This window comes from Akebia trifoliata, chromosome 14 (assembly GCF_017979445.1).
Source record: "Akebia trifoliata isolate Shusen 1 chromosome 14, ASM1797944v1, whole genome shotgun sequence".
NCBI lineage: Eukaryota > Viridiplantae > Streptophyta > Magnoliopsida > Ranunculales > Lardizabalaceae > Akebia > Akebia trifoliata.
The window spans coordinates 5,259,773-5,286,662 of NC_141388.1; the positions used below are offsets into that span (position 1 = coordinate 5,259,773).

At 34.9% G+C, this 26,890-nt stretch overlaps 3 protein-coding genes across 5 annotated transcripts; 1 reads left to right on the forward strand and 2 right to left on the reverse strand.

Moving 5' to 3' along the window:
• Positions 1 to 586: 586 nt before the first annotated feature.
• On the reverse strand, positions 587 to 3,903 carry IRX9 (Nucleotide-diphospho-sugar transferases superfamily protein). The gene is made up of 3 exons (XM_086424660.1): positions 3,070 to 3,903; positions 1,873 to 2,101; positions 587 to 920 (listed from the first exon to the last, which is right to left on the reverse strand). The coding sequence occupies exons 1-3, from the start codon at positions 3,741 to 3,743 to the stop codon at positions 753 to 755; spliced, it is 1,071 nt and encodes a 356-aa protein (XP_086280786.1). The 5' UTR covers positions 3,744 to 3,903; the 3' UTR covers positions 587 to 752.
• A 7,945-nt stretch (positions 3,904 to 11,848) lies between these two features.
• Positions 11,849 to 20,497, forward strand: DOT2 (SART-1 family). Of its 3 annotated transcripts, none has more exons than XM_086422474.1 (13): positions 11,849 to 11,930; positions 12,396 to 13,068; positions 14,390 to 14,531; positions 14,644 to 14,698; positions 15,250 to 15,363; positions 15,451 to 15,547; positions 15,630 to 15,696; positions 15,776 to 15,835; positions 15,926 to 16,541; positions 17,910 to 18,274; positions 18,479 to 18,699; positions 19,563 to 19,644; positions 19,995 to 20,497. In XM_086422474.1, the coding sequence occupies exons 2-13, from the start codon at positions 12,416 to 12,418 to the stop codon at positions 20,067 to 20,069; spliced, it is 2,547 nt and encodes an 848-aa protein (XP_086278600.1). In that variant the 5' UTR covers positions 11,849 to 11,930; positions 12,396 to 12,415; the 3' UTR covers positions 20,070 to 20,497. The 3 variants fall into 3 exon arrangements, with proteins under 3 accessions (XP_086278600.1, XP_086278601.1, XP_086278602.1); XM_086422475.1 differs by lacking the exon at positions 11,849 to 11,930 and adding an exon at positions 11,954 to 12,137; XM_086422476.1 differs by lacking the exon at positions 11,849 to 11,930 and having other exon boundaries at positions 12,929 to 13,068; positions 14,371 to 14,531.
• A 2,289-nt stretch (positions 20,498 to 22,786) lies between these two features.
• LOC147385749 (uncharacterized) lies at positions 22,787 to 23,407 on the reverse strand. Its single transcript, XM_086423182.1, has one exon. It carries the CDS (start codon positions 23,405 to 23,407, stop codon positions 22,787 to 22,789), a length of 621 nt encoding a protein of 206 aa, XP_086279308.1.
• Positions 23,408 to 26,890: the final 3,483 nt, after the last annotated feature.

Sequence of the window (26,890 nt, forward strand, 5' to 3'; positions counted from 1 at the left end):
CAAACGGGTTTGGATGGAGATAGAGTTGGACCAGGCACAATAACTAGCCGTGTTGTGAATTTGGATATTTCCATTCAATACGATTATGAAGAAAATAGCAAAAAAATTAAAAAACAAATCAAAGAACACTAAGATTTACGTAATTCGACAACGATGTCTATGTCCATGAATAGATCCAATCTTCTTCACTAGAAAATTAAAAGAGAACAATACAAGAAATAACTACTCAAGAGTTAGAATCCTTGCATCTCTCTCAACTAAATGGATAAGGGGGAAAACTAAATATCTAATTCCAATTAGAAGTGGAGTTGTAAATTCAATGGGATAGTGGTTGGTTACTTCTACACTAATATAATTAGAAAACCATTTTCACAAGAAAACTCAATCCTAATATAACAAGAAATTAATAACTCTCAAAAATAGAATACAAGACAATTACTCAACAAACTGATTCAAGTCGAGTCTAGAGAATCATATGATCTGTATGGAACCCATTTTTAGATTTTGTAGGTTTATAAAAAATATTTAGCCCTTCTTAGATTTCTCAAGTTGTAAATGAAATATTTTTAATTTGGGAAACAGTGAATGATAAAAGAAACAAACAATTAAAAATCAAATATAAAAACCTATAAATCAACAAAGGAAAATCACTATGAAATTAAAAATAAAAATAAAAAAAATGAAAATTCAAGATCAAATCATAACTCTCTTCCTTCCTCCATTCCTTCATTCCTTGTTCTTCCTCTTACTAGCTATCTTTGATTAGCATCTGATGCAATCACCGATGATTCATGATTCGGATTTGATCTTGTTGGAATGTGGAGATGCCATAGCATGATCTTGGAGCAATCATCATGTGGGAGTCCCTTCAATTTGGTCTCATCTTCGACCACGACTTCTTGAACAATTTTAATTGAGTTCTGCAAAAAACCAATGCAGTAGAAAAAAAATATTTAAATTCCTGATAAAGTATTAATTGGAGGTTCACAAGATGGGTAAATAAGTGAATTAAAAAATGTGACAATAAAATATCTAACTGTTTTGGTAAAAACAAATAATTACAAAATAGGGTACATGACCATTTTTGTAAATATAAAAAATGATTGATTTAGTAACTTTTGCTAACCATAAGTCATAATAAAGACAAGCCAGCACTGGATGGCAAAAACAGAAATGTAACAGTACATTTCCGGCTTAGTATCTACCGCACTTGAATTTAGAATTTAGTGCTTGTATGTATTTCTAGGGAAAAATACCAAAACGGTCATCTATAAGATCAAAATTAGCCCAACCATGTTTTAAAAATATTTATCGGTAAAAAAGTCAAAAGGTAAATTCATTTCAGTTTGATGTCTGTATCGAAGATATGTAAAGGTGCTTAATTACCAAAAAGGCTATATAACCATTTTAGTAAATATTTCAAAAACACAGTTGAGCTCAGGTAAAACACCCTTTACTCCAACATTATACATGATTTATAATAAATTTAAAATTCTTTATTTTTCTCAAGAGACCATATATCAATCATTAGAAAATCATGGTTGTCCCGACCAGGACAATTAATGTTTTGTTTCTAAGATAGTGGAGACATTCCGAGATGGTACAAACCATTAAATTGTGGTATATAAATAGATCATTAAGAGGGTTTCTATTGCCACACCAAATTTTGTTAACGCCACACTAACTGTGCAACTCTTTACATATGTATTGGTGTGGCAATAGTAGATCTCTTTATTAAAGCAAGGACCCATAATAGAGAAATCTAACTCATGTGTTGGATAACCACATCATTAAAGGTCTAGAATGTGGAATCTAACCTTGTACAATAATTAGGAAAATTTTCAATTAATTTGGAGATATTGAGATAATAACCTGTGAGGTATCTTGGATCGAAGAAGCACGGCCCCATCGCTCAGGATCCCAAAGGATCGAACTATTAAACGCGAAGCTTGAAATGTGAAGCGAAGATCCGATATTTGTCTCACTAATCATGTTTCTTAAATGCCACCCTATAACTTGGGACGAAGCACAGATTGGTCCGTCCACCACCACTCTCTTCCTATTTGCTGATAATAGAGCCATCGGCCATGTCCCAAAAACCCTGAAATTTTTCCAAACTATTAAAGCTATAAGATCTAAATTTGATTTATAAACTTCTCAATAACACTGTAATTTTCTTTTCTTATTTTCTTTCTTGGAATTTTTATTTATTTAACATGGTTTAAAAATGGTTTTTAGGGCTATTGTTTAAGAGATTCTATTGCCACGCCAACTTTAACTAAGAGCACCCCAACATCTGTGTTAGTTCTTTGTTAAAATCATATGAATTGGGTGCTGTTAGTAAAAGTTGGTGTGACAATAGAATATCTCTATTATTTTCATGGGTGAATCTCAGTTTAATATGAAAAAATTCCAAGTATGGTACGTTGTTCATTTTAATTCCCAAAACATGCATTCGTCACTTTTATAACCTACGAACTTGTGAGTTTGTAACTTTTAATATCTACGAATTCATTGATTATAAAAGTGACGAATTCTCGAAATGCATGTTTAGGGAATTAAAATGAACAGTATGTTATAACAAATAAATTGGTGTGACTATATAAACTCTCTCCTATGTAGAGTTACCATCAAAGGAAGAGGTGTTTAACAATCTTTTGTTTCCAAAAGCTAACCAATCAGATTCTCTTGAAAAGGCATCTTCCTTACAGAGATCAAACATTGATAATTAAATTTTTGGAGATAAAAGGGGGATTTGCCAACTAACAAGAATGATGTTCCATTGGTTTAATGGCTTTGCAAAGTGGAATTATAGGATACTTCTATTAATATTATAATTACAATGCTATGGGGGTGCGACGTCGTAATCAACCATCAGATGATGGCTACTAACCCAAAAATCAACTAAGTGGGCATATCCTAATCATCCGATTAGTTGATTAAAACTACGAAAAACATTAAGTTTTCTCTTGAAAATGATCATAAGAAATTGTGTATGAGGCCATAAATAGAATGGTTTAGATTTAGTATCATAGTATGAGAGTTTGAGAGTTAAAAGAAATTTCATACTCAATTTCTCTGATCTCTTGGAAGAATTCGAGGTCGTAAATGTTGTTAACTCCAGCAAAGTGGACGATCCCGTCAAGACGATGATGCTCGATGTGATTAATTGCTACATTCCTCTGATGATCCATTTCGGCTTCCGGGTCCGTGAAATTATCCTTGTAAACCAAATGCCTAAACATAATTCCAGTTTTCCTCAACGACTCGGACAATTCGGAAGAATCAGAATGAGACTCCACAACAATCCATAAAAGTGGTGGAGGAACCAATTTCAATGTGTTCGCCAATCTCATTAAGAAGGCCTCTTGAAACCGATCATTTGATCTTGTCGGAGTAATTACAATCAATTGCTTTCGGGGAATCAATTCTGCTTCGATTAGCTCCATTTGCGACGTTGGTTCCAAATCATTAGAAGTCGTCGGTACTGCCACGGGAGTTTCTGCCATTAGACTTCTATTCAAGTTACCAACTTGTGATGTTGGGTGTAACATTTCAATGGGTTCGGGCGAAAATTCTTGATTATCTACGGTTTGGTTCATAGCGAGACGTCTTGAGAGAGCAGAAGTTGTTCCGTTGGGAGCGAAACCTGTGAAGAAACCCATGAGGAAACACAATAGAAAATGTAACACAGCTTTCTTCCATAATTGAAGTCTCCTCTTTGATCTATCCAAAGAACCCATCCCTCGACACCCACGGTTGAGATCGATGAAATTATTCTACTTCGATGATTTATATTTAAATAATTGAGAGAGGTTTACCAAAATCTTTTAAAAAGACCAAGAAAAAAGGCAGGAGCCAACGACGAAGATCGATACTGGCTAACTCAAATGTCTATATTTTTGTGATCTTAGTTAGTAAAACAAATCATTAGGTGAGATGAAGCCCATCCGTTTCATTGGAAGACATTGTAAACTTAGTCTTCTCTTGAAGTTAAAGAAATGTTGGGACACTCTTGAGTTGGTTTCTCCACCAAATAGTTGTTGAGATTGAAACCCTTCACCAAAATATTCATGATTATTCTAAGTAACAGTAATAATTCAATGTGTCTATCAAACATGCACAATCATTCTCTGATTGAAATCATGGAGAAAAATCGATGGAACCTGTGTCTCGATCTTTCAAAATTTGGTGCTCCCACCATTAGGTTGCATTTCAAATATTTTGATCATATACAATCGATTACAATCTCAATTCGAAGAAACATATACGTTGTTAAGGAGCGAAAGTAAGACCAAAAAGAATGGATATGAACATGTTTGCAGCCATCGATGTCGTAATCTGAGGGATCAAACCCATGATTAAATCGATTCCAAGTCAGATATCTTGATCAAACCCATGAATGATAGGAAACACGCTATACTACATCGGGCGAGAATCCTTAATCGTGGACTATTCCATCATGTTTTTGTTTTTCATAAATAAACATTCACACTCAAATCAGATTGAAGATTTTATAATTGGAGTTGCTTAAGTCTGACCTTTATTGAAGTTGATTCAATTTTCTTATTTCACAAATTTAGAATCTAAAAATATGTCATAATGTAGATTTTTTTTTAAATTTGTGAAATTATTAAGTTAAGAAGAAAAAATTTGAACTATCTTATGTCCTCCAAACAGAACCTTACACCACTTCCCATACAAGGATTCTTTCGAGACGACCATTTTGGGCTTGTGGAGATCAATTATTCTATGACGATTGACAGTCAAAGGTGAAAGGCTATGCAAATAAATTCAATTTCATGTGATCTTAAATCGTCCCCTTCCCATAATATTGGTTAGAGACCTTATCTAAAGAGATAGTTGATAGTACTGGTCAACGAGGAGGTACTCTAAATTAAGAAAAAAAAATTCAAGGGTATTTTCATAATTTCACTAATATTATGTAAAATCCTAATTAGATTTTCTGGAATATTTATATTTCTTGTTTTTAGTGAAAGATTGTAATCTGTAACTGCAAGTTTTCTTTTTATACAGGAATCGGTGTAATCCGTGGACGTAACTCAATCTTGAGAGAACCACTTAAAATTTATGTGTTTCTTTATGTGATTGCATCTTGTCTTATGTTTGTTTTTCAATTTGTTTTCCTGGTTTAATTGTACCCGTTTTCTTAACATATAGGTCCCTAAAGCATCCCTTAGAGAAGGTAAATACCTTGAGTCTCTTTGCAATAGAAGTAAGAATAAATTCAAGCTCTTTAATATTCCTTTGACAAAGGGAGATTCCTGAACAATATAGATTTAGTTGAAACCCCCTTATCACTTGTATTTGAGATTTTTCAAATATAAATCAACATTTTATTACATGGTCATCGCAGTAAATCAGAAAAAATTTCTCCAAAATTCAAAATCTGTAAAATTAATTTCGCAACTCAAATCCAAAACTGGTTCATGCCTATTAGAGGATTATATTATGCATTATTGTATTAAAGTACATTGCGAAGCATCAAATCATCATCTTGATGTAATTATAATTAGATAATGTAATTGTAATAGTTATATTCCATTGTATTTTGGTCTATCAAAATATACCGAATTATATTGATGTAGTTAAGATAATTAAACGACTACCTTGTAACCACGTTGTCTATTTATTAATGGTCAAACCTTATCATAGTATCATAGCCATGGCCGTAGACTTTGATCTTGCAAAGCCGGCCATGCTACTAGCTAGTAAGCCCAATCATTCAAATCGAACTTTCTTATTGTATCATGTCTCTCTTTCTCTACAATTAAAAAAAAAATATTGATGGCCCATTCTCAAAGCCCAAAACCAATGGCTCAAGATAAGCCCAACCACTTGTGAAGGCCCATGAAGGTCATTTGAGTTGAGTGTATGTAGTTCTCCTCATCTTTTACACACATGGGCATATTGTGTACTCTTTTTATCCTTCATAGAGACAACAATCAAGAGAAACTCATCTTTTTAATCAATGGCACGCAATTTGCATCAAGATTTGTCAACAAACAAGTGAGGATCTCTAAGGACAATGATCTTTTTTTTTAACGACAACTAAGTCATGACATCAAGGACATTGGTTTTATGTAACCAATCGTACGTTCATTTTTCAAAGGAATATGCGAGAGCGAAAAAGTATTAGAGAATTAGATTATGTATTATTGTATTTAGGTATATAGAGAAGTATCAAATCATTATCTTAATGTAATTATAATTAGATTATGCAATTGTAATAGTTATGTTCTATTGTATTTTGGTGTATGGAGATACACCGAATCATATTGATGTATTCCACTAGAGATCAATTTGATCTGGGCTTTCAAAATATCCAACCTTATCCGTGCGAAGGTTGTTTTAAACCCAATAACCACATCCATTGTTGGAAGAGTCAAACTTGGCCCAGTACTCAAAGTAGAGCTTTGCAATAACTAAGGTCATATGTGGATACACCTCTCCATGCAAGAGTAGAAGTCCAATCTCTCTGCGTAAGAAAAAAAAACCTCTCCACTCAAGAGCAGGTTTTTGAAACTTCTTAACAAAGAGCAAAAAACCTCTCCACTAGAAAGTTCTCATTTGATGGGGTTAGAAGTTTTGGATTGGGCTGATTTCTGGTGATGATGATCTCCTCACCGTAGAGATCATCCTCACCAAAAATCAGCCCATTCCAAAACCTCTAACCCATGTTTTGAAAAATGTTTTGCCAAAATGTTTGTCAAAATGTTTGTTGCTGAACATTTCCCATATAGGATATATATATATAGTTATGTGCGCACCACACGTCAGAAATGTGAGAATTGCAATAAATCTCAACACAACTCTTAATCTAACACTAATGGTGGGGTGACATGGGAGTTACTGTGATCTAATTCAAGGCTTCCGGTGTCTTACATTTGGGTTTTTGTCCTTCAGTTAAAATGAATGCTACCGAGGAGCCCTTGGACGAGAAAAGGTCTCTTCATAAGAAGGACGGGATAGAGAGGGTCCTCTCTATTCCATATCGATAAATAAATGAGAACTTTTATAGCACCTCAATTCTTAGTAAAAGTGCCCACACCATATACCAATGTTTTTGTCTTATACAAGTTAAAAGTTTTGAAATGAGATGATTTTTTATCAGGATGATCTATATGTAAGTGGATTGTCTTCTCCAGAAATCAACTCATTCCAAAGCTTCTAACCCATTAAAATAAGTTGAAGTATTGTGGACCGTACATTTTTTTTGTAAACCACTTTTGATGAGGTTAGAAATTTCATAATGGGTTGATTTTTTGTGAGATGATCTCCTCTCATAAGGATCATCCTCATAAAAAATCAATTCATTCTAAAACTTCTAACCCATATAGGACACAAAACTTTTTCTATGGTGTGTTGGACTGCAACTTGGGTGGGCAAAACCTGTACTTAGTGGGTTAAACTCAACCTAGGATCATGTCTAGGCATAGTTAACTTGGGTTTGATCTTGGGTTCAAGCAACAAAATAAAATGTCTGACTCAAATCGAGTTGGGCGTGGGTACAAGCATCTGCCAACCCGATAATCTGACCCAGAACTTGATATGATTTTAATTTAAAAAATATTTTTTATCGTAGTTTCTTTCACACTCATAATTCATATCTTAATATGTATGTTTTTGTTTATCTATATATCAAAACTAATGTATGATTATTTTCATTAGATAAATAATTACTTTGTTATTAATGCTTTGTATTACGTGTAATTTTATATTGTCATACAATGATTATATATGTTACAACTTTAAATATATTTTTTCAAGAAAATTGTGATTATTAATAAAAAAATGATTATTTTAGTTAATCTTATTATTTTTCTTCTCCCTTTAAATTTGCTTATAATTTTATGCATAAGCTTTTGAAACACATTTTTTAGAAAAAATAATTGTAAATTTTAAGTTCTTTTACACGTCATTTAACTTTATATAAACTCTTACCAATACTAAATTACCTAGAATTAATGAGAAATGAATTAACCCTACTTGACTAGGGTTTGGGTTGAGCATTTCATACTTGATGTACCTCGGGTTGGGCAAGGGCGTGGGTTGGTGTTCGTCAAGTTTGGTTTGAGTGCGGGTCGATTATGAGCCCTATACTTTAAGGAATAGGATACCTATCTAACTCTAGGCCAATTATTTTTCTACGTGTTACATCTTAGAGCCAGTTTGATCCATCCTCCCGAGAAATTTACGTACTTTTAAAATCAGCATAGATGATGATTTATAACCATTTGATTCAAACATCCAAAGATTATGTTGTGAGGATAAATCTAATCCAATGGATAGGATTCAATCGAAAGTGCATGTTTGAGGTATAAAATTAAATGTTATAAAAATCCAATACCTAATCGATAGATCAAACAACATAAAGGGAGATAGAGAGATGAGAAGAGAGATGGGGTGAAGTTTGATCACTTACATACACCATATAAAACTGAGTCCGACTAGTCTTACTAAGATAGTGAGGAAAAGAAGCCTTACTAAACTTCATCCACCATCAAAAAGGCCTCGAGATTTTGTAAAATAAGTCATCGAGATTCATGACAAATCCCGATGTCTTGTTTAACGCATATTGAGGTCTTTTTGACGGTGAATGAGACTTGGTAAGGACTTTTTCCTTACTATCTTAGTAAGGAAAGGGTTTCTTTATAAAACCCTTGTACCTTTCCAATCGAAAAGAGAAGAGGAGAGAAGAGAGAGAGAGAGAGATTGATTTCAGGAGTTGCGGATGATAAGGAAGGGAAGATGATGGTGAGGACCGTAGATGATTAAATTTGATATTCAATTGTAGTAGATAGAGATATTGATGGAAGTGAACAATTTTTTTCTTTGGTGTTAGTGAGGAGTGCTCTCCACCTTTGGATTTTCACAACTCTATAATAGATTAGATTTTTTTATTTCTAAATGCTTCCCACATTGAGATAAAATTTTAAGTAATCCAAATATTATTTTTTCATCTCTTTCAACTTATCTCAGCTAATAAATTGTATTTGTGGTCTCATTTCGCTGATTTGTGAAGGTGAATGATGAATAAAAAAAATTGAAATATGCATAATTTCAAATACTTAAATATAACTTTCAATAAGATTGAAAAATAAAATACTCATAATTTTAAAATTTTAGTCGTAATATTTAATGCAACTGTCCAATACATTATTATGTATTTATAACTATTTATCAGAACATCTATCTAGTATCGTGCTCGAAAAGGTCTCGATGTTCTAATGTTGAGCTTAAACCTTTAAAAGAGTCGATACTCAACATTTGAGTTTTAAGCTTCAAAAGATCGAGGTAGACCTTTTTTAAAACATTGAACTTATATAACAATCTTTATTCAAATATCTTTTTATTTTTTAAATAAAATTTTCATATAAACTTTTTTTTTTCGACAAAAAAGTTTGACCGATGATTTATTTATTCAAAATGTCAAATCTCGAAATAGATTGAAACTTACATCTAAATCTTTAAAATTATGAGGATATTGATTGTTATTCTGACATTTAATATTCATTGTCACAAATCATCAAAATGAATAGTAATCTCTGTTGAAAATTTTTGGCAAATTAAAATATATGAGAAAAGGGTATTTTGAGAGATCATAGGCAAGAAAAAAAAATACTACTAACTGTATTATTAAGAGTTTCCACCCAAAACTTAGGGATATTTAAAAGGAAATTCTTGTCCATTTGTGTGGTTATTACAATGGTAATCTTAAAGGCGCTCCAATTATTACCAAAGGCACCTCACATCATAGCCAAATTCTTTATGGGGGTAAATGAGGAGATGATCCTCGTTGAAAAAAAAAAAATCAACTTATTCCCAGACTTGTAACCATGGTTTTAAAACTCGCTCAAGATTGAGACGTATCATTCGAGTTAACTCGGTATCGGAGTTGAACGAGACCAACTCATCAAATCATTTTTTGACTAAGATTTAAGACTCACATTTAATTTTTTGATTTATCTCATGATATGTCTCAAACATATCAGAAAATTTGTTTGAGACAACTCGATATCAAGTCTAGACAAGACCAGATGCGAAATTGAGTTTTAAAACCATATTTGTAACTCTTTCAAAATAAGTTGAACAATCATAAATCGTCTATTTTTTTTAAACCACTTTTTATGGGATTAGAAGTTCTCGCTATGGTGTGAGGGTGCCTTGGTAATAATTGGAGTTCCTTTAGCACTACTCTATTACCACCATGGTTTTAAAGTCATCAGAGATCGAGACGTATCGTCCTAGTTAACTCGGTATCAGAGTCCAATGAGACCAACTCACAAAGTGTTACGAGACGACCATGTATCATGAGATAAACGAGTCGTCTTGAACGATATTTTCGATTATCTCGGATGATACGAACAACACAACGCAGTAAAGTGTTTAACTTGTGAGTTAAACGAGACGTCTCGGATGAGATTTTCAAAATTTCATTCAAGTTAATCGAGACAAACGAATTATGCCTCAATCTTCTATTCTTTCACCCCTAAATCGATTTTTTTTAATTATATATTTTTTTGGGTTTATTTTTTACTAGGAATCATTTCTGAATTTTTTCAGAATTTTTCAGATTTTTTAAATGGCTAAAAACCATATTCTCAATGTCGAACGAGACAATTCAAACGAGACGTATCGTCCGAGTCAACTCGGTATCGAAGCTGAACGAGACGAGACGGGATACCGAGTTTAAAAACCATGATTACCACTCGTATGGTATACATGGTTTTTAAACTCGTCCGAGACCGAGACGTGTCATCCGAGTTAACTCGGTATCGGAGCCTAACGATACCAACTCACAATGTGTCAAGAGACAACCGCATATCGTGAGATATGCGAGTTATCTCGAACGATATTTTCGCAAAACTCGGACAATACGAACGAGATATACGAGACAATACAGATATTATGTTAACTCGCGAGATAAACAAGTTGTATCGGACGAGATTTTCAAAATCTCGTCCGAGTTAACTAAGACAACCAAGTTTTGCGAAAAAAAAGTTACAAATGAAAATTTCTATTTTATTCTTACTAGCAATAGCTGTTGAGTGATATTATTACTTTCTTATGATAAATACTTAAATGTATTTTTGATAATTTGTTTTATTTTTTCTTTAGAAACTTTTTGATGAAATTTTCATTAGAAATTTATACTAATCTTTAGGAAACATGTGTTTTATTTAATGGGTCAGATTCATGGGACATATGAGAAAGTATATGTAAAAACAATGTAACATTTATTAATTTTCAAAATATGGGTTAGAAATTTCGGATTGAGCTGATTTTTTTGTGAGGATGATCTTTATGATGGGATGATCATCCAAAATAAAAATCAGTTCAATCTGAAACTTCTAACCCCATTAAAAGTGATTTAGAATGTGGATCGTTGATTTTTTATCAATTTTTTTTAATAATTTGTAAATCAGTTTTGATGGATTTAGAAGTTTCTGATTGAGCTGATTTTTTTGTGAGGATGATCTTCTCATCATAGTGACCATCTTTGCAAAATATCAGCTGAATCCAAGACCTCTAACCCATATGTTTTTACATATGGCCCTTGAACTACCCCCTTATTTAATTACCTTGAATTTGATTGATAGATATATTATGAATTTTTTTTTTTTATTTTATATTTTTTGGGGGTTCATTTTTTTTGATAGGAATCAATTCTGAATTTTTCCTGAATTTTTCAGATTTTTTAAATGGTCAAAAACAATTATTTCAATGTTAAACGAGACGACTCGACGAGACGAGACGTATCGTCCGAGTCAACTCGGTATCGGAGGTGAACGAGACGAGACCAAATACCGAGTTTAAAAACCATTGGTATACTAGCCCTGTAGAAAACACAAACACGGGAACGTTCTCTTGAAGCTCTCATTCTCGACAATCGAACGATACACCAGGTATGCTCGCTTTCTTTTCAACCTTAGAAGAGATAATTCGATCTGATGGAAAGCCTCTAACCCTAGAAATCATTTGATCTGAGGGAAATCATTCGAACTAGTAGTAGAAACCCATCGATTTTTCTGCCAAAAACCTGTCATCCTCAACCCTAGACGAGAACCCATCGCAAACTTCTTTTGTTTTGTAGCGGTACTAAAGATCGGAAGGTTAGGGTTTTATGTAGTTTTTTTTTTTATAGGAGTGATTTGGTTGATTTGTTTATTGGAAGCAATTTAGAAAGATTTTGAGATGTTATTTGGTTTTTATTTTATGTTTCTTGGCTATTTGTAAATGAAAATTTTGATAAAATTTCCACTTTTTGGTTTCTTATTTCTACCTGAATTAGGTCTTGTAAAGAGAAATTTGATTAAATTTTTCATGGTTTTGATAAAAAATTGTCTTCTTGTTTATTTTTGGATCTACAGTTTATTGCAACCTATTTGTAATGGGCAAGGATCATAAAAAGAGTAGAAGAGAAGAGAAGGACCATGGAAGCGAAGACCGAGAGCGCTTGAAGACGAGCGACACTTCAAAGGAGAAGGAGAAGAGAATATCTAGTAGGGATAGGAGAGAAGGTATAGAGGAGCGCGATAAGGAGAAGAATAGAGACAAGGGAAGGGAGAAAGATTATGATCATCGGGATCGGTATAGAGATAAGGAGCATGAAAGGGATAACAAAGACCAGAAAGACAAGGGAAAGGATAAAGACCGCGATAGGGGGAGAGAGACAGAGAAGGAAAATCACGACCGAGGGCGAGAGAGAAAGGAAAAAGAGAAAGGTAGGGATAGAGCGAAGGATAGGGAAAGAGAGAAACATAAAGATCGAGAGAGGGAGACGGATAAAGAAAGAGATAAAGATAGGGATAAATATGAGAGGGAGAAGGGTAAAGGAAAGGATAGAGAGAAGGATAGGGAGACTGATAGAGATAATAAAGAGAGGTCTAAAGATAGAGAAAGAGAGAAAGTGAGTGGGAAAAACCGTGAAGGAAGTCATGATGGAGTTAAGGATGGTGGGAAGAACGAGAAGGGAAATCAACAAGATGGGGGAGACGGTCATAAACAAAGGGAAACTTCAGAGGTCGGGGAGCGCATTTTAAAGTAAGTTACCCTCCAATGATGGTTTTTTCATGCTATATCATCACCTTTTAAGATTTATGTCAATATTTTCTTCTTGCTTTAAGTCATCTACAGTAAGATTGTTTCATTTCATGTATAAATTATAGTTTTGCAATATTTGACATTGGTATTTATTTATTTATTTTTGGTGGTGGGGTGGGGTGGGTGGGGGTAAAGCATTTTAATTAGTAAAAGAGAACTATAAATCTAATGAATAGATTTCGTTTTGCATAGGTTGCCTCTTTTCTATTTATATGTTTTCTTTTGATACCTATGTGGCTATTCATAATTTCGCTAGTTGCACCGCACTTAGTAAGTAGGTCAGCTCATATGGGACATGCCCATAACAAGTAATATATTAAAACAAAATCTTAAACTCTATAAATTTTTCTTCTCCTCAAGCCAAGGTTTGAATATTAAGAACCAATCCCCACAACTTCACTTCATTAGATCCTTTCTCTTTAATGCATTTGGTATGTTTAATCAGTTTCCATTTACCCACATTGCAAAAATTAATTATGGCTTTGATTCCCTTTATTAGAATTTAAATAGCTATTGTAAAAAACTTTTATACGTTGAAAAATGTTGAACTTTATATACGATAAATAGTTATTATCATTATGTAAAATAAGTGAAACTCAAATCATGGATTTAGTATGTGTTGTGCACATGTTAGGAAATTAAATGTATATGTTTAAATCTATAGTTATGGTAAAAGCTTGCAACGGTTGATCTAGGCTCCTTGAAGAGATGTAAGTGGTCCCTACCTACTCAAGGGAGTCGAAGGGAAAAAATGATCCCAAATTCTACCCATCGGGAGACTGATCAGATTCTCCCATGTGAAGACAAAATCATTGAATCTAGAGCCCTTAAGTCCTTCAGAAGACCATAAACGCAATGAGCCCTTAGCCTTCTGTTTTCAAAAATCCTATTGTTCCTTTCCTTACACACTACCAAGCAAACCCCAACGGAACCAATTTTCGTAGTGGCCTACCTTTCTTGTAGAAGACTTTAACATGCCATCCCTCTCAAATGCCTCTTTTTTATTTACTTTCAACTGGTTAAAACTGAAGTGATTACTCAGACAATGGCTGTGAATGCAGTTTATGTGGAATGAAGTGACTAGCTATTCTCTGTTTCAAGTGCCTTACTGTACTGTATGAGTTAGTGTCCAATCTCATTGGCCTATATTTCTCCATGGATAAGGGTTGTATCCTTTAAGCTTTGGTTGTTAACTGCTTTCATGAAGGCTGTTTCTTTATTGATCTTCTGATTTCCCACTAGTCATCTTGTTTCTTTGCAGAATGAAAGAAGAAAGGTTGAAGAGAAGGTCTGAAGGTGTTTCTGAGATTTTAGGATGGGTTAATAAGAGCCGCAAGCTTGAGGAGAAAATTAGTTCTGAAAAGGAGAAAGCTTTGCATCTTTCAAAGGTTTTTGAAGAGCAGGTTAGTTTTGTGTCTTTCATGTTTCCTTTGTTTGCTTCATTGGGAAGGGTGCTATTTCTTGATTCTGTGTCTTTCATGAAATTCTTAATTGACTTTGATTTGACTTTCACAGGATAATATTGATCAAGGAGAAAGTGAAGAAGAGGAGCCAGCTCAGCATACTACTAGTACTGTTTTACCCATTCTTCTTCTAAATTCCATAGAACTTTTATGTGAGCTGTAGAAATTGCCCTTGATTCACTATCTCGCTGTAGGTAGTTGACCATTGTTTGAGCACAATATAATTTGGATTACTAGTATGTCACTTCTATGGCCCATCATCGTCAATGAACTTACCAAATACCTGTTATATGGCCCACATCTCATCAATCATGACTGTACAACCATTTTTTTTACCTCTTGGATGTGTATCTTTACTTCCCAATAAAAAGCTGAAGTTTCAAAGCTTTAGTTTTTACACTAGTTGCCAACCTGATGTAATCCTCCCCTTTATCCGGGCTTGGGACCGCCAATGTAGTATTTAAAAAAAAACTTCTGTGGAGTTTAATCAATAATTAAAAATTTGGATTGAACTTGATGGATCTGGGTATGCACTTTATACATAAATTGGGCAAGTTCTAGGGTCATTGCCCCATTGTGTTTCAGAAAAACATTTGATATCACTTTAATGCAGCTTGATCTCACCAAATTTTTTTTTTTTTGGGGTACTTGCTAACAGAGGATCTAGCTGGAGTTAAAGTTCTTCATGGGCTTGATAAAGTAATTGAAGGTGGAGCAGTGGTTTTAACTCTCAAAGACCAGAACATACTAGCTGATGGTGACCTTAACAATGGTGAGTTTTATTTGCTTTGGTATTGCTATTTGGTAATGATTCTATTTTCTCAGATTCACTGAAGTTGACAAGACATTTATGCTTCAGAAATCGATATGCTTGAAAATGTGGAGATTGGAGAGCAAAAGCAGCGAGATGATGCTTATAAGGCTGCGAAGAAAAAGATCGGGGTATATGAAGACAAGTAAGTTGATGATACTATTGATGCATCATCTTACAAATCATTTCAAATGGCTTACTGTACCCATCTTCATTTATTTTATCAGGTTTAACGATGAGCCTGGTTCCCTAAAGAAAATGCTTCCACAGTATGACGATCCAGTTGAAAACGAGGTTCAACTTATTGCCCTAGCATGAATATATGTAGAACTGCATTTAACAAATTGTTAAGTTTCTGTTATTTTCTTTTCAGGGGGTTACTTTGGATGAAAGTGGACGTTTTACTGGCGAAGCAGAGAAGAAACTAGAAGAGGTAACCTCAGCTCTTTCCCAATTTGACATTCATGATGGCAACATATCAGCTCTGATGATTTTCTGATTTAAAGTACTTTTCTGTTGTCAGCTTCGGAAAAGGTTACAGGGTGCTCCCACAGGCAATCATTTTGAAGATCTCAATTCATCCGGAAAGATATCATCAGATTATTACACCCAAGAGGAAATGCTTCAATTTAAAAAGCCCAAGAAGAAAAAATCATTGCGGAAGAAAGATAAACTGGATTTAGAAGCCCTTGAAGCAGAAGCCATCTCTGCTGGGTTGGGTGTAGGGGATCTTGGTTCCAGAAACAGTGGGAAGAGGCAAGCTGCTAAAGAGGAACAAGAGAGATCTGAGGCTCAAACAAGGAGCAATGCATACCAATTGGCTTATGCTAAAGCTGAAGAGGCATCTAAAGCACTCCGACAAGAACTAGCACCGACCTCTCAGATGGAGGAAGATGGAATTCCTGTTTTTGGAGATGATGATGAGGATTTCCACAAATCATTAGAGAAAGCTAGAAAACTAGCTTTAAAAAAGCAGGATGAGGCAGTAGCGTCTGGTCCTCAGGCAGTTGCATCCTTAGCTGTTGCTTCCAGCAATCAGTTGGTAGACACCCCAGCCCTTGCATCTGGAGAAACACAAGAGAATAAGGTTGTATTCACAGAAATGGACGAGTTTGTCTGGGGTCTTCAGCTTGACGAAGGTAGTTTTTGTTGTTTCATCTATATTATAGAAATTTAAACTTTTTTGTCTTTAAACTATAAGGACAATGGGGCATCAGTGCATGTGACATGCATGCCTTGAGGTGTGATCCACCTAGGCCATCTCCGCCCTATACTATAACTTAACTCGCAGATACTTGTAACAATCCATTTTATTATCCTTTTTGCAGTATCTGCTAAATTTACTCCAATTGTCCAAATAAAGTTACACATCAAATTACCATTCCTTTTAGTAATGTTTTGGTAAATGTATCGATATTTTGAGATACCACGAGGCCATAAAGTTTGTTCTGGTATGCGTGTTTGTTTCAAATTAGTTCCCATGGAGAATCTGTTGGCCATCTTCTTATTTATTGTTCATTCACTCAGGTCATTTGGTCTCACATTTTTTTTTTTTTTTCTCTCCTATTGGCCTTTTCTGAGATCAGTCTTCTCTCTTTTCCAAAGTTGGCAATCCTTGATCTTAATTGGTAGGAAGCGAATTTTGTGGAGTATGACTCCATTTGTTGTATGCTGGAGCATATGGAAGGAGAGAAATGGTCGTATTTTTCGAAGGGTAGGAGAATTAGGTAGGTCCCTCAATGAATCTTTGTTTATCAAAAAAAGAAGAGAGAGGGAGTATTTATTCCATCACTGCCATCCAAGTTGTGTGTAGGCCATGCCCCAACTCAACCCAGGCAGTGACTTGCAAGGTTAAAAACCTCATTTCGATGCAATGTTTTGGTCAGGAGAAAAATTGAAGCAAAATCGACAGAAACATTCCAAGACATTCCCGAAATATAAATGTCTCGGAGTCAATGTTTCGTTAAATTGGAACTTTCCACCTATGCAATCCAAAATGGCTTGAGACTGGAAACATGGTGATGAGTTCATGCTCAAGCCATTTAAAGCATGTTTTTCTATCTCCATTTGTGCGCAAAAATCATTTATTCGAAAAAGGAAACAAATGTTTCTCTGTGTTTGGTTTCAAGTTGGTATTTTGGTTGACTAAAGCAACGAAGCAAAATGAGATTCTGGACCCTTGTTACCGTAACCTGCTTTGGTATTTAGGTTTAGGACTTTCAGTAGTTGAAAACCATAGAGTTCCCCTTCCTTCCAGGCTGGTATGTTGTGTTGTATTGCCATTCTACACTTTCCTTTGAGTCTACCACTAAGTTGCCTAGTCTTTCCTCTCTGCTTATTATTAGGTGAATTGGAAGGACTTTGAAGTACTACATCTTTTGGAGACTATTTTCCGGGTCACTAGGGCAATACGATATTCTTAATTTCTTGGTTATACATGTTCATCATTCACATTTTTGGTATATTCCAATTATTAACATTATGTACTATTGGTTTCTCTCTTTCAGAATCCCATAAACCAGTTGGTGAAGATGTTTTCATGGATGAAGGCGAAGTGGTGAAAGCCTCCTCGGATCAAGAAATGAAAGATGAAACGGGAGGTTGGACAGTGGTAAAGGAAACTAGTACAGATGAACAGCTGCTTAATGAAGAGAAAGAGGACATAGTTCCAGATGAGACCACCCATGAAGTGGCAGTTGGGAAAGGATTATCAGGTGCACTTCAACTTCTTAAAGAACGAGGAACACTAAAGGAGAGTATAGAATGGGGTGGCAGGAACATGGACAAGAAGAAAAGCAAACTTGTTGGCATTCATGAAAGTGATGGGCCAAAGGAGATAAATATCGAGAGGACGGATGAGTTTGGCCGGATTGTAAGTTTTCTTGATTTCTCTTTATAAATCGGTCTGTCTTTAAATCTGAAGGGCAAATCTGATTTTATCGTAGCAATTAAAATAATATTCCATCTTTCTTGCCTGAGGTTTATATGTTGTTTGTTGTGAGCATTAATTATTTGTTATATCCTAAACTCCTCTTTCCTCGTCTTCAACATTTGTTTGTTTTTCTCTCTTTCTTAGATGACCCCAAAAGAGGCTTTTCGGGTGATTTCTCATAAGTTTCATGGGAAGGGCCCAGGCAAAACGAAGCAAGAAAAGCGTATGAAGCAATACCAAGAAGAGTTGAAGTTGAAACAGATGAAGAATTCTGACACGCCATCACAGTCAATGGAGAGAATGAGGGAAGCCCAAGCTCGACTGAAGACGCCATATCTTGTGCTTAGTGGGCATGTTAAACCGGGGTATTTTTCTACTTCATTTATTTATTAATTATTTAGATGAACGATAGAATTTCTGAAAGGAGAAAGAAGAATGACATACAATAGGGGAAACTAATTACTATAACGCCAAACCATCGAAGAATGAGGCTTGTGAATCTCATCTTTGACTTGGGTGCCTTGCTCTGTGTTCTTGTCCTGTCCTTATTTTTGTCAACACCTGTGATTTTCTTGAGGGCTTTTAATTTAATTTATGTATTTGGGAGTCCCAGCTGAGGTATACATCGATGCATATATCTGTGGGATTTTAAGGATAATATTGTCCATGGCAAGTTGGTATAACTGGTGCTATGCGTGGAGGATGGGACCCTCTTTTGATGGGTCATCTGGGTGATCTTTCGAAGGGAAAAAATATAGACTTGATTTACCAACTATCTTAATGGATCCCGTCTGGGAGATTTTCAAAGGGTGTTAAATGGACCTGATTTGATGACCTTAACTATCTGATCTGACTCTAAGACCAGTCGCCATTTTTTTATGCTTGTCACCGAGTGGACGTGGTAAGTTGAAGGTTCAGGATTGAATATCATGTCAATTTTTGTTCAATGAGTTCTCCTAGGCGGAACTCCAGAAAGGTCCAAATTGCCTTGCTTACGTTCTATTTATACTTTCAAGGGACAGATAATCATCCATCCTTATTATCTGACCAACATGCGTCTTAGATTTTGTTTTCAATATTGCAGAGTTTCATGGATATTTCCGATGAACTTAAATTTTGCATGGGTCCCATGCTTTCTTTCTCATTTTTTCTTCCTTTTTTTCTTATCGTTTGCTACAATGTAGTTTTAATTAATTTAATTTCCATTTTCATTATGTATTATTTTCAGGCAAAACAGTGATCCTAGAAGTGGTTTTGCTACTGTCGAGAACCTTCCTGGGGGTTTAACACCCATGCTTGGCGATAGGAAGGTTTGTCAACTCCTTCCCTTTGTGTTTATTTGGTGGTAGTTATTTGTGCACACACGTACTGCTAGATGGGTGATTTAGATGTTGTAACATGTAAATGGCCATGAATAAGTAATGCATTGTCTAATTCTGGTGATTTGGTTGGATATATCCTTTGTGAACCATCTAATGATGGGTCTTGAGTCCTTATGACTGGTAGGGGTAGTATGAGAGAGTGCCAATCATATCCTGGTCTCTTCGGTGGGTAATACGATCACATTTGTGCCCTCTTACAAATGAAAATCTTTTCTAGTGATTCAATTTTGCATGGATTATTATATGATTTTGAGCTATTAATTGTTTAAATTTCTCAGGTTGAGCATTTCCTGGGGATTAAGCGGAAGGCTGAGCCTGGTAGTATGGGTCCACCAAAGAAGCAAATGACATGATTGTTGCCTGGAACGGAACTAATGAAGATATGAAATAGGCTTAAGGTCTGGGAATCAAGCAGTAGTTGAGTATTGAGGGAGACGTAAAGTTGCAAAGACAAGAATCCTAATGTGTAGCAGATGAGTAGATGATGGTACACATTCCCTTGAGATCTCACCAAGGCCCCAGTCTTTCAATGATTTGCATAGTCTCCTACATGGAGCAGGGAACAAAGTAGTTCATTGTTTAGTCTGCAACCCCCCTACCCCTACTGGGTGAATCAGTTCAGCAAATTTCAAATTTGTAAGGATCAAGTTGATTTTGAATTGGTTGTAGATTAAGAGTAAATGTGCACAAACAGCTCAGTTTATTAATTATCGTCTGCCATGCATTTTTCAATCATATTTGTCAGGTAACTTGGTGGTTCTGTTTAAGAACTTTGGAGCAATAACATCATGAGATTTCAGGTCAAGAACTTTTTTTTTGCTGTCCACTGATTACATTTGCCATTGTTCTTGATGAGAGAGCCTACCTGATTTGAATGCCTGTTTGTTTTTTTTATCCAGTAGTGCAAGGCCCCATATTGGAGTTAAGAAAAAAAATTCAGAAAATTGGAAAATTTATTTTTGGGGATTGCGTGATTCAGCAAATCTAATTGAGGGTCCTTGGGCCCCCAAAGATTACCACATTCGTAATCCAACACCGCAGCCTTCTCGATTTCACAGAAAATTCTGCAATAAATGGTTTTTATTGGGTTTGATCCATTTTGAAAATGGATTGCCACCGAATGCCCAAATTGTTTTGGGTTCTTAATTATTGTTTGGGCATCTGTTTCTTGAAATCAGACCTTCACAGAGTGCACCTGTGTCTGGTCCCTGCTCTTGGTAACTTAGTATACTATTTTTGTTGTTTTTTCGAACCTTTTATCTAATCCATGGGTTACATACTGTAAATGCTGGACAAAGAAAGCTAAGTACTTGTATGTGAAGGGTTGTTTCAAATAGTATGGTTTTTTTTAACTCGCTCTCGAATACTTGACTACTGTTGGAGAAGCTCTACTGATTTTGTAGGAAATAGAAGATGAATGAGGGAGGAGAGCAACTAATTTCATGGCATTCTCAGCAGTTATTATAAGATTGACAAGCAGGCAAAGCTTGAGGTCACTGGCATGTGCTTGAATATTCCAGTTTAATCGAACTTGTGAATTTATTTACATGCCTTCCCTTGCAGACTCTCATGGTAAATAAGTTGACATACTTATCATGTGTAAAGGTGATTTTAACTCCAAAAATAGAGCAAGGGAATATCTTTCCTAGTGCACAAAAGCTGACAAAATGAGACATTGGGTTATGTTCCAGACATTCATGGTAACCAGAAACCCTCCTACTAAGAGTGTTCCTCTTGTATGAAAATCTCCATTAAACATTTCAAGAGTTGATCTTTCTCCCGGCCTCGTTCTCAAAGCATTGGAACCTCATTTGATCTACTTTGTTGATCATTCTTTCTTATCTTGATAAATGACAGAAAAAAGACATTGTCATTTTTTTATATTGGTAACGACTTTGTTATTACTTTATCAGTAGTTGAGAACCAATAGTTACAACAAAACAATAATGTAATAATGGTAACGAAAATAAAATGTATTATATATATATATATATATATATTATATATATATATATATATTTTGGGGGGGGGGGGGGGGGAGTAATTGAACCCTACCACGTACAAAAATTCCTAGTGTCAATTTTTTTTAAAACTAGAGTTATAACATTGATCAAGGTCAAGGATTGTTTGGTGGAAAATAGATGAAAGCGGTGAAACCAATGGGTACATTGGTGATACTAGTCGGTTCTTAACAAATTTTAGTGAAAATGCAACAAATCTATGGACATGGGTTAGTGCAAATACAACGAAGCTAATAAGAATGAGAAAAAAGAGGGGAGGAATACATATAGCAGAGTTAGAAGAAATTTGAAGAAGGTTTCAATGTCGGTATCCTGCTGGGGTTTAGAACCATAGCTCAGTTGGTTTGACACATTGCAAAACAACTTTGAGGCCTTGGGTTCAATTTCAGCTTACCCATCAAAAAACAATGTCGGTATCCAACTAATGAATGAAGGAGCCATTTACCTTAATTAAATATAATCATAGAGCATTGCAAATCTACTTTGAAATAAGAATCAAATTTAGAACTTAAAATTTTCAATGGAATGGCTTTGTAATGGGTGTCAATTGCCTCGGACTAGATCATGACATTACAATAAAAATGTATTTGGAAAGGGAACAATGGGAGTTTACCTTGGAACAAAAATATAGGATCATATCGTCATCCTACTCTCATACCAAAGATCAATCTGCTTGATAAGTTGGTAAAGTCTATGCATGTTGACCCCAAACCCATCTTCAACACTTGGATGACAGACCAGCTTAGGGTTGGCCTAGTGGTAAACCGGGCCTTGATAAGCTCCTCAGAAAGGGTAGGTCAAGTGTTCGAACCCCACGAAGCTATGAACTCCTTGGGGCCACCCTCCAGGGTGCAGTTGACCCTCGACTCAACCACTCGCACGTAGGAATTTCTGACGGGCAGTGCATGTGACCGTGGGATTAGTCTCACCCTAAGGGTGGGGATACCCACGATAAGCAGAAAAAAAATATCAACACAAGGTCATTAGGTAACATTCATAATGAAAACTTTCAAATATCCTTCAAGCATGAGAGAATGATTCTTCTACAATTACCTAATCCCACCCACCTCTCCAAACCCTGAAAATTCAATCTTACCTTCATATGCTCTCACAACTCTAGGGACACTCTCTTGATACTTCAACACAAATTTCTCTAAGAACTCCTTCTCCGTCAATTTCAACACCGTACCTACATTCACATTCCTCTTTAACACTCCCTCTGAATTCAAAACTTCCAATACTGCACATCGGGGAACAACTCTCTTCTCCATACTAAGCAAAAGAACCGTAGCTCGTGAACTTATTTCCGCTGGATTCCATTTCAGTTTATTCATGAAAAAATCCACAGCTCTCCTTATCTTCTCCTCCGATGACTCCATACAAGGTGGCTGTATTCTGAACAATGAGGTAATCTCTTCCTCAGTCCAACCGAATTCCCTAAAAACCTCCAATTTTCTTTCCCAATTCGATTCATTCATTCCTGAAATTGTCCTGACTGCACGAACAAACGTCGGGCTTGAAGGATCGAAGCCCATCTGCTTAACCACATCGACAATCTCATTAAATGCCTTGGTTTTCCGCATCAACGTCCTCGGGTAGTGTACTAATAATTTCGAAATGGTGGATTCAAGCACACCTTGATCTCGCAAAATCGCAATATTGGGTCCCATTACTTTCTCTAGATTGAATCGAAAAACCCATGTGGAGCGCTTGAACGCGGTGAGGACATTGTTGTCAGTATGAAGGAACCTTTTAAGAAAATCAAAAGAAGGGATAAATTGACCCTTTAAGCTCCTCCTTAAGAGCGTTGGATCAGAACAGATGAGCTTTGCAAGATATGGGCCAGAAACGCCCAAATGGTTTAAAAATTCGATTTTGGACTCTAGGGTCTTAAGATCAGATTGGAGGATTAATGGATGTTTGGAAATGATTTCAGTAATCTGGGTTTTGGTGAGTCCATGATTTTGAAAAAACTGAAGGATCAAATTTGGCTTTTCTATAGAACCTAAAAATATCTTTTTTGAAGCATTTAGAGCTCTTTCTCGTGATAAACCACATGAGTTTATTAGGTAATCTAGTGTGATTGATTGTGTGTTTGTGGATTCTGAGATTTGAGTGATGAACCTGAGATACTGATTTTGAAGAACAACTACATGAACATGGATTTCTGGTACTCTGATTCTGAAATGGTGTGGATTTCTTAAAAGAAAACGAAACATTGAGAGGAATAAACAATGGGTTTTCGATGAAACTTACGACTCTTTTATGACTTGGATTGGATTTGAAGATTCTCTCTTAACTGCTGAGATCAGAGTCTGTTTTTCTTCATATTTGCGTATTTCTCAGACGAAACCCATGAATAGGAGATAAAATATATAGGAACATCTCTGTAGGTCTACCTTCTGCATAATAAAGAAAGTTACCATTGCCACATCAACTCTTACTAACGCCTATCCATCCGTGTGCAATTCTTTGGTGATTGTCATAGGAATTGATGTGGGATTAATACAAGTTGGTGTGGCAATAGCAATTCACGTAATAAAATACAATCGATTTGGAACAGTTATTGTGACACAAATGTCAATTCAACTAGAATGTCGTGGAGACACAAACTTCCCATCATCTACAATTTTGTGGGTTTAAAATTAAATCTCTCATCAAACTATATTGTCATGGGACCACTTTATTTTTTTTAATCTTTATTTTCTCTAATTTTATTATATTTATATATATATATATAGATATATATATATATATATATATATATATATATATATTTTTATCTTTTATCTTTTTAAACTCAAAATTTTAAAATAATACCCATCTAACTTTATTTTTTTTTTCAATATTAACCCCCTTAACTCAAAAAATGATGCCCTCATCTAACTTTATTATATTTTCTCTTACCATTTAATCTTAATATTTTTTAATAATACCTCTTCCATCAAGTTATAATTTTTTTAATCCATTTTATTTCATTTATTCTTCACATCCCTTAACTTTATTATATTTTCTATATTATCTCTTTAAGCTACTTTATTATTTTTCATCTTTTACTCATTTAATCTCAATTTTTTAAAAGTAATACTCTTCCAACTTTATTTTTTTCATTTTTACCTCATTAACCTGAGATAGGATTCTCGTGTTGTAGTTGTTATAGCTTTGTGTCTAAAATTTTTATTGACACTCTAAGAATCTCTAAAGGCCCTCATATTTCTAAAAGAGCCTCTCAAAATTAAAAATTAAAAAATAAATTTGGGCACTCCGTGTTAAAAGTAAAATTTTAAAATTTTGTTTTCCACTTAGGCTTGCCCTTAGAGTTCATGATTTGTCAATAAAATTTTTCTCTGTGTTTATTTTAAATTATGATAAATGTTTTCTCAAGTACAATTTTATGATTGGACAAATATCCCATCAAATTAGGACTGGCAATGCTTTGAAAGATACTTGATGTCCAAATTGATCCAATCCGAAAAAAACATGAAAATTTGGATTTTTGGATCGGATTGAAATTTTAGATCCGAAATAGTTTCAGACCAGATTCGGATGTACCCCAATCCGATTCAACATATTTCAATAAAAAAAAATATTCTTAATTTCATATAAATACATATAGATAACTACTTTTTTGCTGTCTACTAATTACATTTGTCATTTCTCTTGATGAGAAAAGCTTACCTGATTTGAATATGGCTGTTTGTTTTTTATCCAGAAGTGCAAGGCCCCCATTTGAGAGTTTAGAAAAGCATTTACATGATTCGGCAAATCTAACTAAGGGTTGTTGGGCCATATGGATTGCCACATTGGCAACCCAACACCACAGCCCTCTAGATTTCACAAAAAAGCTCTAGAATAAAAAAATAAAATAAAAAATTGTTGAGTTTCTTCCATTTTGAAAATGGATGGCCACTCCCAAATTTAAAACAAAAAATTCAATGGTGAAAAATTATCTTTATTTATTGTATGTTTTGGTAAAATTTGTTTGGGTTCTTAGTTATTGTTTGGGTATCATCTGTTTCTCGAAATCGGGCCTTCACATATTGCACCTCTGTGCCTCATCCCTACTCCCTCTTGGTGGTAATTAGTATACAATTTCTGTTGTTTTTTCTAACCTAATTCATTAAGGATTTGAAAGCTTTATCTAATCCAGTGGACAAAGAAAGCTAAGTACTTGTATATGAAGGGTTGTTTCAAACAGTATGGTGTTTTTTAACTCGCTCTCAAGTACTTGACCACTGTTGGAGAAGTTCTGCTGATTTTGTAGGAAATAGAAGATGAATGAGGGAGGAGTGCAACTAATTTAATCGATTTCTCAGCAGTTATTATAAGATTGACAAGCAGGTAAAGCTTAAGGTCTGTGGCATGTAATGTGCTTGAAGATTCCAGTTTAATCTAACTTGTGAATTTATTTACGTTGAACGGCCTTCACTTGCAGACTCTAATGGTAAATAATGTGACATACTTATCATGAGTTTGATCTTTCCAAGCGCACAAAAGCTGACAAACTGAGACATTGAGTGATGTTCCATACATTCATAGTTTGATCTTTCTCCAGACCTCATTCTCAAAACATTGGAACCTCATTTGATCTACTTTGTTGATCGTTCTTTCTTATCTTGATTGATAAATTACAGAGAAAAAAGACACTGTTATTACTTATTAGGTGTTGAGAACCAATAGTAACAACAAAACAATAGTGTAACAATGGTAACAAAAATAGAAGTATTTGAAGAAGGTTCCAATGTCGGTATCCCACTAAGGCTTAGACCCATAGCTCAGTTGGTTTGACATATTGCAAAAACAACTTTGAGGTCGTGGGTTCAAGTCCAGCTTACCCATAAAAAAAAATGTCAGTATCCGCTGGTGAATCAAATATTTCCTTTAACTAATGAATGAAGGAGCCATTTCCCTTCATTAAATAAAATCATATAGCATTGCAAATCTACTTTGAAATAAGAATCAAATTTAGAACTTAAAATTTTCCATGGAATGGCTTCGTAATGGGTGTCAATTGCCTCAGACTAGATCATTAAATTACAATAAAAATGTTTTTGGAAAGGGAACAATGGGAGTTTACCTTGGAACAAAAATATAGGATCATGTCATCATCCTACTCTCGTACCGAAGATCAATCCGCTTGATAAGTTGGTAAA

Excerpts from the sequence above, each read along its gene's own strand:
- IRX9 (XM_086424660.1), bottom strand. The coding sequence starts at position 3,743 with ATGGGTTCTTTGGATAGATCAAAGAGGAGACTTCAATTATGGAAGAAA. Across the intron at positions 2,102-3,069 it reads CAAGAGATCAGAGAAATTGA|GGTTTTTGGGACATGGCCGA; the intron begins GTATGAAATTTC and ends GAAAAATTTCAG. Across the intron at positions 921-1,872 it reads CGATCCAAGATACCTCACAG|AACTCAATTAAAATTGTTCA; the intron begins GTTATTATCTCA and ends GGTTTTTTGCAG.
- DOT2 (XM_086422474.1), top strand. The coding sequence starts at position 12,416 with ATGGGCAAGGATCATAAAAAGAGTAGAAGAGAAGAGAAGGACCATGGA. Across the intron at positions 18,275-18,478 it reads CGGATGAGTTTGGCCGGATT|ATGACCCCAAAAGAGGCTTT; the intron begins GTAAGTTTTCTT and ends TCTCTTTCTTAG. Across the intron at positions 18,700-19,562 it reads AGTGGGCATGTTAAACCGGG|GCAAAACAGTGATCCTAGAA; the intron begins GTATTTTTCTAC and ends TATTATTTTCAG.
- LOC147385749 (XM_086423182.1), bottom strand. The coding sequence starts at position 23,407 with ATGGGACCCAATATTGCGATTTTGCGAGATCAAGGTGTGCTTGAATCC.